Source organism: Ylistrum balloti, unplaced genomic scaffold (genome assembly GCF_031769215.1).
Source record: "Ylistrum balloti isolate Yb309-2 unplaced genomic scaffold, AGI_CSIRO_Ybal_v1 Utg369852, whole genome shotgun sequence".
Classification (NCBI taxonomy): domain Eukaryota; kingdom Metazoa; phylum Mollusca; class Bivalvia; order Pectinida; family Pectinidae; genus Ylistrum; species Ylistrum balloti.
The window spans coordinates 229,734-247,259 of NW_026782004.1; the positions used below are offsets into that span (position 1 = coordinate 229,734).

The 17,526-nt window shown below is 36.2% G+C and overlaps 1 protein-coding gene across 3 annotated transcripts; it reads left to right on the forward strand.

The window, feature by feature from the left end:
- The first annotated feature begins 1,727 nt into the window (after positions 1-1,727).
- On the forward strand, positions 1,728-17,203 carry LOC132545670 (equilibrative nucleobase transporter 1-like). Of its 3 annotated transcripts, XM_060209351.1 has the most exons (12): positions 1,728-1,794; positions 3,079-3,351; positions 7,927-8,412; positions 9,505-9,551; positions 9,789-9,865; positions 9,970-10,062; positions 10,183-10,390; positions 11,780-11,980; positions 12,265-12,366; positions 12,885-13,074; positions 13,725-13,845; positions 14,029-17,203. In XM_060209351.1, the coding sequence occupies exons 3-12, from the start codon at positions 8,015-8,017 to the stop codon at positions 14,122-14,124; spliced, it is 1,533 nt and encodes a 510-aa protein (XP_060065334.1). In that variant the 5' UTR covers positions 1,728-1,794; positions 3,079-3,351; positions 7,927-8,014; the 3' UTR covers positions 14,125-17,203. The 3 variants fall into 3 exon arrangements, with proteins under 3 accessions (XP_060065334.1, XP_060065333.1, XP_060065335.1); XM_060209350.1 differs by lacking the exon at positions 1,728-1,794 and having other exon boundaries at positions 2,940-3,351; XM_060209352.1 differs by lacking the exon at positions 1,728-1,794 and having other exon boundaries at positions 2,940-3,197.
- Positions 17,204-17,526: the final 323 nt, after the last annotated feature.

Here is a 17,526-nt window from a genome sequence, read left to right on the forward strand (position 1 = left end):
TCACATATTACATTTGTGTCTGTGAAATATAAAGATGATATTTAATGGTTTATCGTTTGATATCATAAATATTTCACAAGTATAACAGAGTATCTGTATTTTTCACGAATGGAAAGCACGAGTGATTTTTCACTTGCCAAATTGTAATACTTCTATCATCAGTACAGTGATAACATAAGGAATCTGATATAGCAACTGGTGATTATATAAATATTCTGGTTGGGAACCCTTCATCTTGATATTTTGGCACCATCATGTACATGAAATTTTTGCAACGATTTTGCAGACAAAAATGACAAAACTTAATCTGTGATCTATCAAATCAAATTTTACAACTAAAGGTTATTTTTAGATACTTTATAACAAAAAGGGTAAAAGGTATATTCTTCACAGGTATGTGAATTTATGGTTGTTTTGTACCATTTTAGAACTTTTTCTGTTGACATTTAAAATTATTGTCAGGCTCAAAATATCTTTCTAAGGTTTGGACATGCGAGGTTTTCGTTCTTTAACAGCCAATATACAACAACGAAGGACACATATGTAGGTTGTTTTGGGTGCCATTGATCTGCGTTAAAATCAACAATTGGGGTTTTAGAGAGGTTATGTTCCAATGTTGTTGTCAAATAACCATCAGTTATTACTGATGTTATACTATATCAACATGTATCTCAAGAACATGTCGGTTGTTGAAAAGAGGAAGTAGAAAAAGTAGACATGACGGTTGGTGACTGTTTACTCAAAATTAATTTTCCGGGATATAATCCAAATGGTTTATGCCATATAAACTAATGTAGTCAGTATTCAGATGAACAAACATCTGTTTTCAAAATAATGAATCAAATAACAAAACTGAAAAATCATAAAATAAATTTATTATTTGACAAAAATACTTTTTCAATAATCTTTAAATAGGGTGAAACGTTTACAGAAGTGTTATTGGGGTACCGTAATGCACTCTGGGAGAAAATGTTGCGCTCGTGGATTTACGAAGCGAAGTAATAAAAAGAAATATCATATATAATTCACTCCTATGACATGACATATTTATGTTATCAAGTCGTCGCATGAATGGTAAGTATGGATAAATTCGGTATTATAATATTAAACGGGATAGCATTAAATATCCGATAGATATTTCCCCTTGGTGTCCTTACATGTTACAATGTATAGTAATAAGAGAAGGGAATGTTGTGAAGCACATCTGGACTCGTATTATTTTTTATCGTCGTGACCAGATCTGTAGATACATATCCTATTTCAAGGACGTGGCCTGAAATCTCACACTTAATACAATGCCACGAAATACCTACATAAGTGGCTCCTATGGACACCGTGTTACTTCTCACACTCAGATGCCAACCTTATTTTAAGTACGAGAAAAAACGTAATATTAGTGGTAAATATCAGTAAATGTCCAATATCAGACAACCAATCGATGATACTGTAGTATTTTCAGGCTGGCGTCAGTATAAATCTATTGTCAATAGTCGGTCAAGTGTTTTTGGGTTAATGCAATATGAAATCACTGTCTACGTTTAGTAGATCGTGTACATGCTTTATATGACCTTGTATGTCATTGTAACTCCGTTTCATTCCTTCCCGGAACTATTGTACCTCCATGTTTATGTTTTTTTTTCTGTTCTCTCATGTTCCTGCACTATTGGACGACCTTGAACGCGTTTTATGTCCATGCGTGCTACTATTGTACGCCCCTGTTAGTGTTTTCTGTCCTTGTAACCATAGGAAGTTACTGTCGCTGCACGTCTCCGTAACCATGACACGTCACTGTAGGTATGTTTTCTGTCTTGAACGTCCCTGTAACCAGAAGATACGAAACCGTACTTATGTTTTCTGTCCTGAACGTCCCTGAAACCATGATACGTCACTGTATGTATGTTTTCCGTCCACAACCTTCCTGTAACCATGATACGTCACTATACGTATGTTTTCTGTCCTGAACCTTCCTGTAACCATGATACGTCACTGTATGTATGTTTTCCGTCCACAACCTTCCTGTAACCATGATACGTCACTATACGTATATTTTCTGTCCTGAACGTCCCTGTAACCATGATACATCACTGTATGTATGTTTTCTGTTCTGAACCTTCCTGTAACTATCAAACATCACTGTACGCATGTTTTCTGTCCTGAACGTCCCTGTAACCATGATACATCACTATATATATGTTTTCTGTCCTGAACGTCCCTGTAACCATGATACATCACTGTATATATGAACGTCCTTGTAACCATGTTACGTCAATGTATATATACATCCCATGTAACCATGATACGTCACTGTATATATGTTTTCTGTCCTGAACGTCCTTGTAACCATGTTACGTCAATGTATATATGTTTTCTGTCCTGAACGTCCTTTTAACTATGATACGTCACTGTATATATATGGTTTCTGTCCTGCACGTCCATGTAACCATGATACGTCACTGTATGTATATTTTCTGTCCTGAACGTCCCTGTAACCATGATACGTCATTGTACGTACGTTTTCTGTCCTGCACGTCCATGTATATTTATATTTATTTCCAGTCCCAATACTTTTCTGTCACGAGGATAGTTTTAGTTTTGTACATTGTATTTAATCATTTTTTAGTAGTTTTTGGTGACGATGACGCTAATCTGCTTGTTGTATATCCTAACATATTATTAGTTTTTTTCCTCGTCCCTGTGACACTATTTCCCTATACGGTTATTACTGGTGCTCAGTTTGCATTTTCTCGAAAACGTTAGATTCGGTAGGTCTATAACTTACATCATGAATGGTTGTTACATACGTGGCCGTTTACATGTGACCTCAGCCAATTATTTATCATACACATTGCTGGCGCTGCATCCCGCCGGATGTATGATATCATATGCTTCACCTGCATGTGACGGTTTCGCAAGCACATGCTGAAGTCATGATGGTAATTTTAGGTAGCCAAAAATCTTTGAATAGTAATGTTAATGAACGCCAGATATATTCTATTGAAGGCATTCCAGTATTTTAACGTGTCTTGTGCTATACCAGGATGCATTTATTGTTTACATTGTATATTCTGGCACAACCAGTTTCCGAAGCCGTATGATTTCCCCACGGAAGGCCCCCGGACAAATCTCGCTGAGGAATGAAACGGCGGACGAGAGTTTCACTGTCGTTACTGTGAGCAGGGCTATCGTGCTGTCCCCAGGTAAATCTTCTGGACAATAGTTAATTCAGCATAGCATTTGGTCCGTGTAAACATTGACCAGTCCGGATTATTTCTTCCACAGGAGGGGATGCATATACCACAACAGCTCGCCTTGATCTATGTTGATGATCGATCCTTTGATTGGGGTGTGAACGTAAGTTACTTCCCACACATGTATACACATACGTGCTGTATATGTAACATGTACACATTGTACACATTGATGTTATCATCCGAATATTTCATTAATCATGTTCCATATATACAGATATTCAGCGTGTTATCTTACAGTGTTCACCACGTGTTTACATTTATCGCAGACTGGGGCTCGAGTGGGGCTATTTTTTATAGTAAACAATGAGGTCAGTGGTTGAACATTTTATAGTTTGTGTTTGTACCAGATACATGCTTTATAAGGGGCTCCACAATGGCCGTTAAGACCCATGACACGTTATGAACATAGAAAACCTTGTAATAACCGATGTTTTCATGACATGAACGCAGGGAGTGGTGTGGTAAAGTTTCCCGCGGTTTTCTTATTAACAAAAAATGCTTTAAATTCCATTCGAGTTAAGTTGCACACCTTAATTCTGTTAACACATAAGTTTGAATAGGTAGCTTCCGAGATATTTTACAGCGGAGTAAATGTCCACATCATCTCTAAATTCATATGCTGACAAGGAATTCTGTACTGTTAGACCTGACTTTATTATTCCTTTTTGCAAGAGTGTATTTGTTTGTTTTATTAAATTTACCTGTTAGAAGAAGAAACAACACATAGAAATCTTCAAATTTGCTAATAATCAAATTTGCCTCGAAGACAGAGCAGCTTAAAATATGTTGTTTCAAGGTATTAACTTTTAAAAGCATGCCTACTGAAGTTTGAAGGCGAGTAAATCTCCCTGATGGAAGTTACACATACGCATGACGAGTCGTGAAAATAAATGTTCATAACTGGTATTGTAGAATATGATATCAGTATGATATATATATATATAAACAGAAATAAGAGTAAAAATGAAAAATCTACGTTCAAATACAAATTCGTTACAAGTAAATCATAGGCGAAATCATAGAAATTTGTATTTACATTTTTAGGTCACCAGAGACAAAGTCTGAGGGTACCTATTGTGATCCAATTTTGTCCGGCGTCGTGCGTTGTGCCTCATGCCTCGTAAACTTTTAACTTTTGCGGCTTCTGGAAAACCCCTGATCCGATTTCATTAAAAATTTAGGAAAACCTTCCATGGCTACTAAAGGCGTACCAGACTTGTAAATTATATGGTCCCCAACCCCGGGGACTTGAGGGGCGGGGCCAAAAAGGGTCAAATGGATTGAAAATTTAAAAAAAAAAACTTCTTCTTAAATCTCAGGTATGGTAGAATCAAGTTATTTTCGTTGATGGAAATGCTGTCAGATGCTTTACCAAAATAGTAAATTTAATGACCCCAGGGTCTCGCATTTCCCCCAGGTGAGTAAAATTTACTATAGTTTATATAGAATATTCACATTTTTTGAACATCATTTGCTGTTTTTTATTGGAAATAGTTCAAACCTGATTAGAATTATTAGTTTGAGATGACAGTTTGATGAGATGCACATAATGACTTTGACTAACATCCAGGGACTGATGGGCGGGGCCAAAAAATGTCAAATTGTCGAAATTTCAAAGATGCTCTACTGTACCTGAATGGGAGATTTCTCACAGAAAAATTCAAATCTTGAGTGTATTTTCTTTAATTGAAACTTGGTTAGAAGCCTAGCATAGGACTGCAGTTAATGTATGCACAATTTACATTTGCATTATGTGTTCAACATAGTTAAAGTTATATTACATTTTAACAAAATTACTTCTGTTACTAGAAGCATTGTGACTCAAGTGACCGTTAAGGCCCTTGGGTCTTTTGTTTTCTTTTACAACATGATTAACATAATTAACAACTTTATTTGTAAAATGAAATAGAACCGTCTTCTTCCATTTCTGTGACATTTTGTTAATGACACAGCTTATTCGTCAATACAAACTGTGTAGTAAATATGTTTGACTGTCTTTACAACATTGAAACAAATACCAAGTTCACATCAGTGTGCTATTAAGCCTCGATGTTAAATAACCCTGCCTACAGATGTTTGTATAAAATGAATTTACCTATAGAAATAGAACAGTGGCGGAATTTTCTTTTCTTTTTTTATTAGCCCACAATTATCATAGAGCTATTCCAACCGCTTTACGTCCGTGGTCCGTTGTCCGTCCGTGCGTAAACAATTTTTGTTATCGCTATATCTTGAGAAGTAAGAGATGGATCTGTCTCAAATTTCATATGTAGGTTCCCCTTGGCCTCTTGTTGTGCCCATGTAATTTTGGGACTGATCAGAAAAACAAAAATGGCCGAAAGGCGGCCTTCTTTGATTTAATTTTTAAAGTTTGTTATCGCTATTCTTAAGAAGTACTCGATGGATCTCATTTAAATTTCATGTGTAAGTCACTCTTTGTCCCAAGTTGTGCCAATTTAATTTTGGGACTGATCAGAAAAACAAAATGACCGACAGGTGGCCATATTGGATTTTGACTTTGCAAGTTTGTGATCACTATTTCTTGAGGAGTACGCTATAGCTCTTTCACATATTTCATGTATAGGTTCCGTTAGGTCCCTAGTTGTGCCTGTGTGAGTTTGGGACTGATTAGAAAAACATAATGGTCGACAGGCAGCCATATTGGATTTTGCCGAGTAAAGATTGTTATTGCTATGGAATGTTCAAATGTCTTATCATTAAGGGCCAAAACAGAGAAGAGAATAGAAGGAAAAGAGCATATAAAGATCAAACAATAGTGGGCTCTAAGATACCTCTGGGATCTCGTGTTACGTTATACATACACTGTGAAACTAAAAAAAAAAAGTTCTTCGATCTAATAACAAAATCATCGGCAGTGAAAAGTTTTGAAAATAGACTGGTTTGTCCTCTGCAACGTTTTCTTCATCAACAGGTGAGGGGTACTGAACAAATGTTCTGCCAAATTAATTGTGATATCGACACAATTCAGTCGTTTAAAACAATTTAAAGTTCTCTATGGCTTTTAACTTTACCAGAGTCTATCGTGAAATTAGCAAATATGACACTGACCGTCATACTTTTTAAATATAATAACTTTCAATCTCTGTATACTGATGGTTCAAAAACAGTCATAAGGTCTCGTCGGCCATTGTATAATTATACAGTACTGATGCAGTGCTAGGATTCCGGCTACCGAACACAGCTTCATTTCCCCCGCAGAAGTACTATCTTCTTGGCCCTTCAACACATAAAAGATAAAAAAATAAATCCAACAATTGTTTATTCGCATTCTGTTTTTGTTTTACAAAGTCATAGTAGGAAAAATCTGGACAATTTTTTCTCTTACCCCGGACAGGAATATCCACAGTTTTTATCGGTGTGAGATTTTTTTCTATCTCACCTTAGGGTTGAGACAAGCTACACGCGGTTGAGACGGCCTCATCACTATAATCATACATTGTCTTTGAGTTTTTGTTTACAAACATTCTATTTAGTATTTTACAATCAGCGGGGGAACAGGGTAAGAGAAAAATAATCATTCACCCCCTTTAGGATGAGACCGGGAATCTCAAACCTGTCTCACCCCAAAGGGGGTGAATGATTCTATTAATCATTCCAATGCTCCAATACTGCTGCATGGTCTTACCCCATGCTATCCTGCTGAGTTCTGGGTATAGGGTAATACCAGGTAACAAAATATTACCACCCGTTAACTGCAAACTACTGTCATTGGTGTGTAACACCTGCTTATGTGTTATTAACACCACGTGTATTACACAACAATTAATATTAAAACATCTGACAATCAATACATTTTCAATTTGCATTCAGATGTGTTTTTTAATCTTCAAAGATGCTCATTCACCCGTTACGATACAGCCGTCATTTGACAGCACATTTGTTTCCTTTGGCGGGAATACTTAGCTGACGTCACTGTAATTATGTCAGAAAGTAGCGGATGGTTTGTCGTATGATTTCGCACTTAAGGGACACACCTTTGGGGGATGTGTTCACATTCATCTAGGCATATGTTTTGTATGGATAGTGTAAGGTACGTAAGATGTTACAGAAAGATTATTCAAATTCTAGTCAACTGTTCTTAAATCGTATACACGTGTACGAAGCAGGTGTTTACGAGAGGTAAATACATATGCTTCCTTATCGCGGAGTCAATTACATTTGATACAAATGTTTAAGGCTTTTACGAATGAACTAGAGTTTTAAACTAAATGTAGTTTTACCATGTAAATTCGCTACAAAGCATATGTTATATACAGAACTAGTAATACTGTTTTCCAATGGTGGTCAAAGAATTAGCGTTACCTCCAGTTGATATTGCGTGACAATGCTGAAAAAAACAAAGAGTAGACGAATAATCGAACTTCCAATGGAAAATGTTTAATATTTGTGAGATTAAGCATATCTACTAATTATAGTTTTAGGTAGAAATCTTCTCGAAAACTTCTTGTAATCTATAGGATCTGTTCTATGAACGTAAATGCACAAGTGCCTGGTATAGCTTCAAAACTTCAGCTACATAAACATCGATGAACTTATCATTCAATTCCCCTTTCGAGACATCGCATTATTATTGTTTCATCAACTTGCTTTTGAAATAACTTGGATTTCAATTTGGTCGGTAAACATTGACATGCTTACACGGTTTTCTTTTCAGGTCTAAGCGTGCCGACGACCCGTGGCAAACTATTCACGAATCTGTCTTTAAGCTGTTTTAACCTGACCCGTTTTCAACAAGTATCGCGATGAAGTACCATGGCTGGCGAAGGTATTTGGTGGCAATTTGGGCGTTTGTGGAGACCTTTCTATTCGCAGGGTTGTTGTATGGATGGGCTTCAGTGAATTGGGTACTGAAGCAAGAAAATGTGTACGCAGACCTTTGTCCTCAAACAACAGTCAATACAAATGCGACTTTTAATGGAAGCGCTGTGGTGTCGTACGATATTTTATCCGCGAATTCGACGACATTAAATGAGACTGATAGCGGCGGAATACCCATTGGACGTGGGCGCCAGTGTAAACCTCAAGACGAGAAATTTGCTCTGTGTTTCACGATCGGTTCAGCACTATTCTGCGCAAGTTCGGCACTATTCGGACATATCAACTATAAGTTTGGAACACGTATTACTCGAATATGCTCCATGTAAGTACAATCTAACGGTATCCTAGGGCTATATTTTCATTTGTTGTCCCCGATTTTATGTATTCAGTGAGTTACCGTATAGTGTTAATGGAAATTAACTGAGGGTTTTCAGGTGCACATGGCTTCCGGAAATGATTTGATTAACTCAATTTAATGCATGTTGATGTACGACGCTACTCGATGATTCAGACACTTCGCGAAAAGTCACCATTTGTGATAGAATCACTTAACTATTCTTGACATTTATGTAGTGCAAACATACCAATGTAGGCTCACAACATTTGACAGATCACCGGAAATAAGACGGCACACACGTGGTTTACTATTGACGTCGTGACGGACTCTCACTATGTTAAAACTGCACCATAGAGTCGTTAAGGTAGATTAATAAAGGTAGAAACATTTTTTGTGGGTAACGTTCACTGCTGTTTAACACTAATGGTTGTGTCCTTGGTGACCTCATTAGCCTTTATCAAGAAATAAATAAATCAATAGATGGTGATGAACTATTTGACTTTTGCAGACAATTAGCTCAAGAAGTCACTAAAAGATAAAACAAATTACTTGACTCTGTAAAAACTCTTAATGTCACAATGTCAGTTATTCTGTTTTGAATTGCTTCAATTGGAATCATTTGGTTTGCATTTTCGTAATGGCAGAGCCTCGATTAGAGTATTAGCTGTACATCCAGCTCCAAACATCTTTAACGTGATTAAGAAGAAGAAAAACCTGTATGACGTAGCTTCAATTATCCCATCATCGTTGACAATAGTATATTAATTCTTAAATTTTATATGGAAATGTACCCTTCCTTTGTGTCTTTATTGCGGTTTCTAGAGGGTAAGCTACTCCATCACCGTTTTTAGAACTTTACGACACGATTTTCTGTTCTATCTGTAGCATTCGCCTTTCAGGGGTTTATAGAATCATTCATATATGTTCTGCATGAAGTAGACATTGGGTGAGTAAGGACAGGACAGTAATGACACAGTCGGTATTTACTTATAGGATCATCTGTGTTAGGAATTTTATACCTCTACGCATTTATACATTACATAATACATTTAAACACGAGCTAACTTTATTTGACAGGGTCATCTTCATGGCGGGAACTGTTATGTTCGCATTCGTGGACACAGGTAGATAACCTAATTAATCGTTATCACTGTTTGTACAGTGTTTGAATTCGGCAAAGATATATACAGTTTGGAGTATTCCAATATATTATTAAATATATTTAAATATTTATTAAAGATAACAATGCTTTTTTCAAATCGTAATGAAAGCTGATCATTGTTTCTGCGTTCTTTATGCTGAGAAATATTTTAGAATGCATTTATCGTTTAATACTGGCATCCCTCTCCGTTCTATTGTAGAAAAACCTTGGCTGATATATCCCGGTTTGGCGTTCATTGGGATGGGCGGACTACCGCTATTGGTGACCAACGCCCAAGTAAGCAATAATCATAATAAATGTATGGTTTGAAGTCATACATATATTTTAAATTGATAAGAATACGAAATGATAAATATACAATTACTTTAATTTTTTTGTAGATCGGAAATTTGTTTCCCAAAGGAAGTTCGACGTGGATAGGACTTCTCTGTGGGGGATTCGATTGTTCATCAGCAATACAACTTCTGGTCAAGGTAAGTTGTCATTATTTGGATGCAGATTACATGATGTACAAATTTTTTACCATATCTTGCAACTCCAGGGTGATAATTTTCCGAATTCTACTTAGAACGTTTGCTGGTCTCTTGTCCCAGGTGGCGTATGAAGCCGGAGTAAGAATACAGTACTCATATGGTTTGTTGACTGGACTGCACTTGATGGTAGGCGTGAGCACCTTTGTCTTCCTTCCAAAATACTTCATTCCTCGTCCGTCAGAAACAGTGAGTACTGAAGTGGCCCAGGACGAAAAGGCGGTCGACCTTCTGGAGAACGAAAAGATGGACCAAAGCGCCACCAACGAAAGTAGGCTTGTTTAAAGATGTTTACCAAATCGATATATCATATACTTGGCTATTTAACGACCATATTGGTGTAGGTGTAACTGATATTGGCAAAAGTTGCAAATTCACATTTCTTATAATTGGTTATCTATAGCAGATTGAAAATAAAAGCTGTCCTCAGATAATATCTTCTTATTGTAATATAGGCATAACACAACCTTGCTCTGTTACTAGTTACATTTTCCGTAGGGGTTGCTGTCATGGTGCCGTTATTCAACAATGATTTTCCTAATCAGCGACAAACTGCGGACATAAAGCAGTATGTGCCACTCAATGCAAATAAATTCATCAGAATAATGACAAATTTTAAGATACTACATTTACCCCAAATTTTATGTTTCTAAATGTTTAAAGGGAGATGACATGCAGTGTTGTCATTGTTAGTTTCATGCCGTCCCATCACATCCTTATCCCAACCCGTCGCGCTCCATCACATCCGTATCCCAACCCGTCGCGCTCCATCACATCCGTATCCCAACCCGTCGTGCTCCATCACATCCGTATCCCAACCCGTCGCGCCCCATCACATCCTTATCCCAACCCGTCGCGCCCAATGGTACCCTTGTCCCATCCCACCCATCATATCTTTATCTCATCTTGTCCCGTCGCCTCACATCCTTATCCCATTATGTCCCACTCCATCACATCCTTATCCCATCCCGTCGCGCTCCATCACGTCCTTATCCCATGCCGCCACGTCTCATTCTTATCCCGTCCCGCCCCATCACATCCTTATCCCATCCCACCCAATCATATCCTAATCCCGTCCCGTCTAAACATATCCATCCAATCCCTTACGCAACATCCTATCCTTATCCCGTCCTGCATCATCATAGCCTTATCCTGTGCCTTCCCATCACTTCATTATCCCATCCCATCCCGCCCAATTATATCCTTATCCCATCCTGCCTCATCATAGCCTTATCCTGTGCCTTCCCATCACTTCTTTATCCCGTCGCGCTCCATCATATCCTTATCCCATCCTGTCCCTCCCCATAATATCCTTATCCCATCCCGTCTCTCCCTAATCATATCCTTATCCCATCCCCCCTAATCATAGCCTTATCCCATTCCGCCGAATCATATCCTGATCCCATCCCGTCCCATAATGTCCTTATCCCGTCCGCCTCATAATGTGCTGATCCTATCCCGCCCAATCATATCCATATCCCATCCCGCACAATCACATCCTTATCCCTTCCCATCGCGCCCCTATCACATCCTTATCCCATCATCCTTGCTTCGATGACGGGTCATGGCAAAACATCTAGCAGTACAGTATACTACATCTATTTTAATATATTAGTAATTAATGTGCTTTTCACCTGTAGTTTTGAACAATTTTTTGTAGACGGTCAGGTTTACGAAAAGACGACATTTGAGGTGAGCGACGAAAAAGCTTCTGATACCCCCTCTCTAAAGGCATGTATGTTGTCTGCTACCTTTCTGCTACATGTCCTTTGGCTATGTTTGCTTCAGCTCCGTTTCTATTTCTTCCTGGCTTCCGTCAACACATATCTCCACAGAATCACAAATGATGACAAATACAAAGGTAGGTAAACACTTACATAGGTAGGTAAATATATACACTAATTACGTGATAGGAACTAGACATAATAGAGCGTATTCTTTCAATTTCCTTCCAAAAAGTTTGCTGATGGTTTAAAGGTCAGTTCATACAACTAAGTAAAGTTGACCAAAGATAAATTAGAAATTGGAATTGTATCCCTGTATCCGTAACAGGAAAACAGACATGTGGAATATAGATTTGACAGTTTCTGGTAGTAGATGGACCCGCCTTCAGTGTATCAATTAGTATTGTATTTGTTATTGTAGTGAGCTATTTTACGAATGTGATGATGTACACTATGCTCGGAGGATTGTTTTCCTCCATGTTCTCTGGAGTCGTGTATGACTGGCAGCGAAGGATGTTCAAAGGTATGTTGATTTGACTCTATAAAGTTACACTTGTACATCTTTGTACTGCTTGACAAAAGTCTATTGTTATTTCTGGTCTTTTATCGAATTTCACGTTGAAAAATTGAGCATATCTTTCATGATAATAAGATGTTCCTTTACAGAATTATAACAAAGTGTTAACACTTTATGTGTCTGCCGTATATCGAATGACATAATAATTTATTCTGTTACTAACATCCTCACAGACTCATATCTGCCTTTCGTTATATTAATCTACGTTTTCCCAGTTACAAAATGAAATGTGTATAATTGTCACGTGCTACCTGATAGCTTAGTATGCATACTATGGAAAAACATTGTTTTCTGAGGTTTTAAATATTTAAATTAGTTTGATCAGTGATGAGAGTTAAAACTAATAATACTGAAATGATGTTTAATAACTTGCCTACTTCATTTATACTTAAGTTAAAGTGACTGTCATTAATCAGCAGATTTAGAATCCAGACGGAAAATGATACTATGCAATATGTTCACAGATAGTAGAGTGGCACTTAGGCGAAAGTTGATGCCAGCCATCTTGCCTTTGATGATCACGTGTGGACTAGGTGTCCTACTGTCCTTGCTGGTGCTCATTCCTTACGAAGAGGTCCTGTACTTTGTGTTTATCGTCATGACATTATATCGATCGTTTATCTACAGTATTGGTGCCGCCTACCTGAGTGCTATGTAAGACATTTTTAGTTACACCTCTTCTTTTGCTATCGTTATGTAACAAAACACGCTATCAGCAAAGTGATGATAAGTTTAAACTTAATTTAGTTATTTATCAAAGTAATTATATTTGTATTGTATCAAATTTCAACAACATCCTTTATTACAGCGAGTCCGGGAACGAGCCGATCGTGTATATCTGAATCCATCTCCCGAATTCGATGTTTCAGTTATAAACAAATTATCGAACTGAAATAAATATTGAAGTTTTTCTTGTCTTTATTGTAACACAATTCATAAATCTAGCGACACAGTTTATTCTAAATACATAATTTTCCTGACATATTAAAACCAAAGTGAATTTTATTTGCACTATAAATAAATACATCAATTATAAAATTGAAAAATAAGCTGACTATTGTGCAAGCTTGAATACCTCACAGCCGTATAACTAAACTGATTTTGGACAAATCATGATAATAATAGAAAAGATTTTGCCTTGAGAATAATAAAACAATATATTCACTCATTTACAATGTGTTCTTTTTTTATTTTATTTATCTTTTAACACAAATTTTAAAGTGTGTCTATTTTTACTGTCAATTTAGAGCTTTAAGAATGTATATTATGATGTAAATAAATAACTAATAATATCTTTTCGCAAGGTTTCCAAATGAGTACTTCGGCTTGTTGTATGGAGTTTGGATTATTGTGGCTGGTTTAGTAGGCTTTCTACAGATCGCATTCTTCAGCTGGGCACAATCGTATATTGATGGACCCTTCCATGTAAGTGTTTTAAAATTTACTATTGAAATAATGTTATATTAATTGTGGTTTCACACCGCCCTGATTAGATAGTTATTCCTTTGTTTAACTTTAAATTATCAGCTATTAAAATTTGTATGATTTCAAAAATGACTTATTAATTAAAAATGCAAACATACGATGAATATTTTTTTTTTGTTCTAGGCGGACTTGTTTTGCCTATGTTTTGTGTCCCTTTCGTTCATCCATCCAGCTTATCAATGGTGGACTTGTCGGAGAGAGGCTTACAATCTATCGTAACAGCATCTTTCCCAACTTCGGCATATCGGTTTTCCATTCTGAATTCTTCGGGATAATTGTCCATAGTAAAGGAGATCATAACGATTTGTCACAAAACAAAACTAGCGAACAGCGTTGGTGCTTAGACTTAACAGAAATCGTAGCAATGTGAAATCATGGCATAATACCAATCATAGAGTTTTTCGACAGACACAGATTGGATTGTGATTTCTTTTAAAGTTTATTCCAGATTTCACGGAAGGTCAGATCCATGCTTATCAGCGTAGATGAATCGGCTCTCGCTGCATTTGCTATAGGTTCCATTTACTCTATGTAGCGGCGTATGTAAGCAGAAATGGTTGACTAACAGAAATAAATATTGAAATACATTCTTAAATTTATTCTGACTACATGTTACACAACCTCTTCTCACAAAATTCAGTATTGAGACTTATAGTGTTCTAATCGACTGTATTTCCACACGGTACACAGTGTTGAAGACAGTGACTTTGTAGTTGTTTGTAGTGCGTAGTTCATAAGTTTTGTTTGTTTCCGATGTGTTTAGGGTCATCATACCCGAAGATTCAAGATGTCATATAGTTGTCATGTTTCGTCGTGCGCCGTCGCCTTACGTAAACTTTCAAGTGACTTTGTTTCAATAACCAAAAGGCTCAGAATGTTGATATTCCGCCTATAGCGTGCAGGAGTGAAGGGCTACCAAATTTGTTAAAATGAATTACCTTGAACGGCTTTCAATGTCACAGATGCCAAATATGTTTAAATGACTTTCCAATACACAAAAGGCAAATGATGCTGATATTAAGCCTGTAGCACCCTGGGACTACAAAGTTTAATTATATTATTGACCCACTTTCAAGGTCGCATGTGTCAAATGTGTTGAAATCTTTAAACAACTTCTTCTCAATAACCTAAAGACACATGGTGTTGATATTAGGCATGTAGCATACTGGGATGAAGTTCAAGTTTGTTAAAATGTCTTTAAACAACTTCTTAATAACCAAAAGGACAAGGGTGCTGATATTTGGCCTGTGGTGTGATGGCATAGAGGGCTAACAAGTTTGTTCCTTTTATTTATCTTAACTCACTTCAAGGTCACGGGTATCAAACATTTAAACATCTTTGAACGACTTCTCAGTAACCAAAAGACCCAGAGTGGTGATACTAGGTCTGTAGCATGTTTGGATGAAGGGCTATCAATTGTGTTCAAATGAATGACCTTGAAATATGTCAGAATCTTAAAAAAACTTCTTCTGAATGACCAAAAGGCTTAGGGTGCTTATATTGGGTCTATGACATGCTGGGATGAAGTTTTATCAATTTTTTCATGTGATTGACCTTTTCTGTTTTTAAAGATCGCAGGGGTCAATTGTGTTAAAATCTTCAAACGATGACTTATCAATAATAAAATGGTCGAGGTTGGTTTAAAACGTAAGTGGATGAAGGGCTTCCAAATTTATTCAGATAATTGACCTTGACCTATAATAAAAGTCTCTGGTTAAATAAGTGAGATCTTAATCAACAAGCAGTAGGTCCGGAGTAATTGGTTGTTGAGAAATTTTGCATGTATAGGTCTTTATAATCAGATGACCGTTAAGACCCATGGGTCTTTTCTTTATTTTGACTAGATATAACGACATCTTTTGACAAAAATATTGAGACTTTTGTATAATCTGTATTTTCCAAAGTTAACAGTGTTGACAGTGACATTTTAATTGTTTGCAGTGCTTATTTCGTTATTTTTATGTTTTGCTTCCGATATTTCTATGTTTTTACTAATGTAAATTTCCTCAAGTGAGTACATAGTATTATAATATCGTACATTTCAATGTGATTTTACAAATATAACGCATTACTTACATTTTAGTGATAACTACAAATGTGTACTAACTTCCTCAAGATCAAATGACCCATTGTATGTATTTACTTTGTTTTTAAGACAATTTACACTGATCAAATATTTATTCGGGAAAGGAATTGATATAAGCTTAACGTTTCTTTTTTAACCCACATATACTATATACTATACGCATCAATCTGCTAAAATTGTTGTGTAAAGTAAATTAAATATTTATATGCCACGGTTTAATTCATTCGAATATGACCACGCTTCACGTGCACTAGACGCTGTTATTAAAATATCACATATATGATAATTACACATGAATTGGGTAACGGGGCTTATGCTTCTTTCTCCCTGTCCAGATTTTGACTTTTCTTTTGATCACTATGGATTTTCCTCATTCATCTCCTAGGCTTCAAAAAATAGGCCCTTAGCATCCTAGACGAGTCGGAAGGACAAAACAACTGTATGGTGTAGTTTAATTCACTGCTTGACTTAATTGTAACCAACTCTAAAAGTTGTATCAGAAGGTGCTATTCACTTGTATGTCTTTTAAAGACCAATTTAAATAATGTTTTGTCATTTGCTGAAGCTTTATTCTGCATTTCCCGATGAAATGTTATCTGTCATGAACATGTATCCCGTTTTTTATCCGTCAATTTTTCCCAAAATCAAATACCATTTTTAATGCATGTAGTATCTTTATACTAGTTTCCCCGGTAACATGTATCTAGGACAGTTATTTTTGTCTAAATACCTCTGTTTAGCTCCTCAGGATGATCAGATCATTCCATAATAGGTTTTTACTCGTGCTTTTTACTGGTGCTGAAAGAACAATACAAATAACTTTTATTTTGTAAACCGACACATTTTATATGGTTTTAAAAGAAACAGATAAGAATATGTCGAGGTTAGTTTTAAATCAACAATGTGTTCAGATGTTTTGTATGCAATGTTATGTATGATTGTTGTACATGTATTTTTCATCTCCACTATTTGCATATATTCTACTGTATCATGTGATGTCAATTGAACTGGTTCTTTAAGTGTATCATTGCATCGAGAGCCAATAAACGTTTTGCGTTAATGGTTGTTACAGTGTTATCCATGAATTTGTGCGTTACACAAGTATACAAATATGTTATTGCCAAACAAATGACAACATATCATGTATTGTTTGTTAAACAGTCCAGTGTTAACACGAAATGTTGAAACAGAAATAAATGTTATTTTGTGCAACACTGTTTTTATGTATTTATTTATTCATTTTTTTTTCTTTTTGACGCTTTTAAAATTTTGTATGTGAATATATTTCACCTTGCTGTTGAATATTTATATTATTTGAAAATAATAATTCGAAATAAATGCAGCGATGGCAAAATGTGAACCAAAAAATATTCTTATGGTTACAGGCTACAATGGACGTGAGACAGTGCTGTCATAATGACGAAACATAAACAAAATATTATAGGAGTTATTTTTTTAAAAAAAGAAGCAACAACATGATCGCGATTAGGAAATGCTATGTCATTTAGAAGAACATGTGTTGAACAAAGTAACAC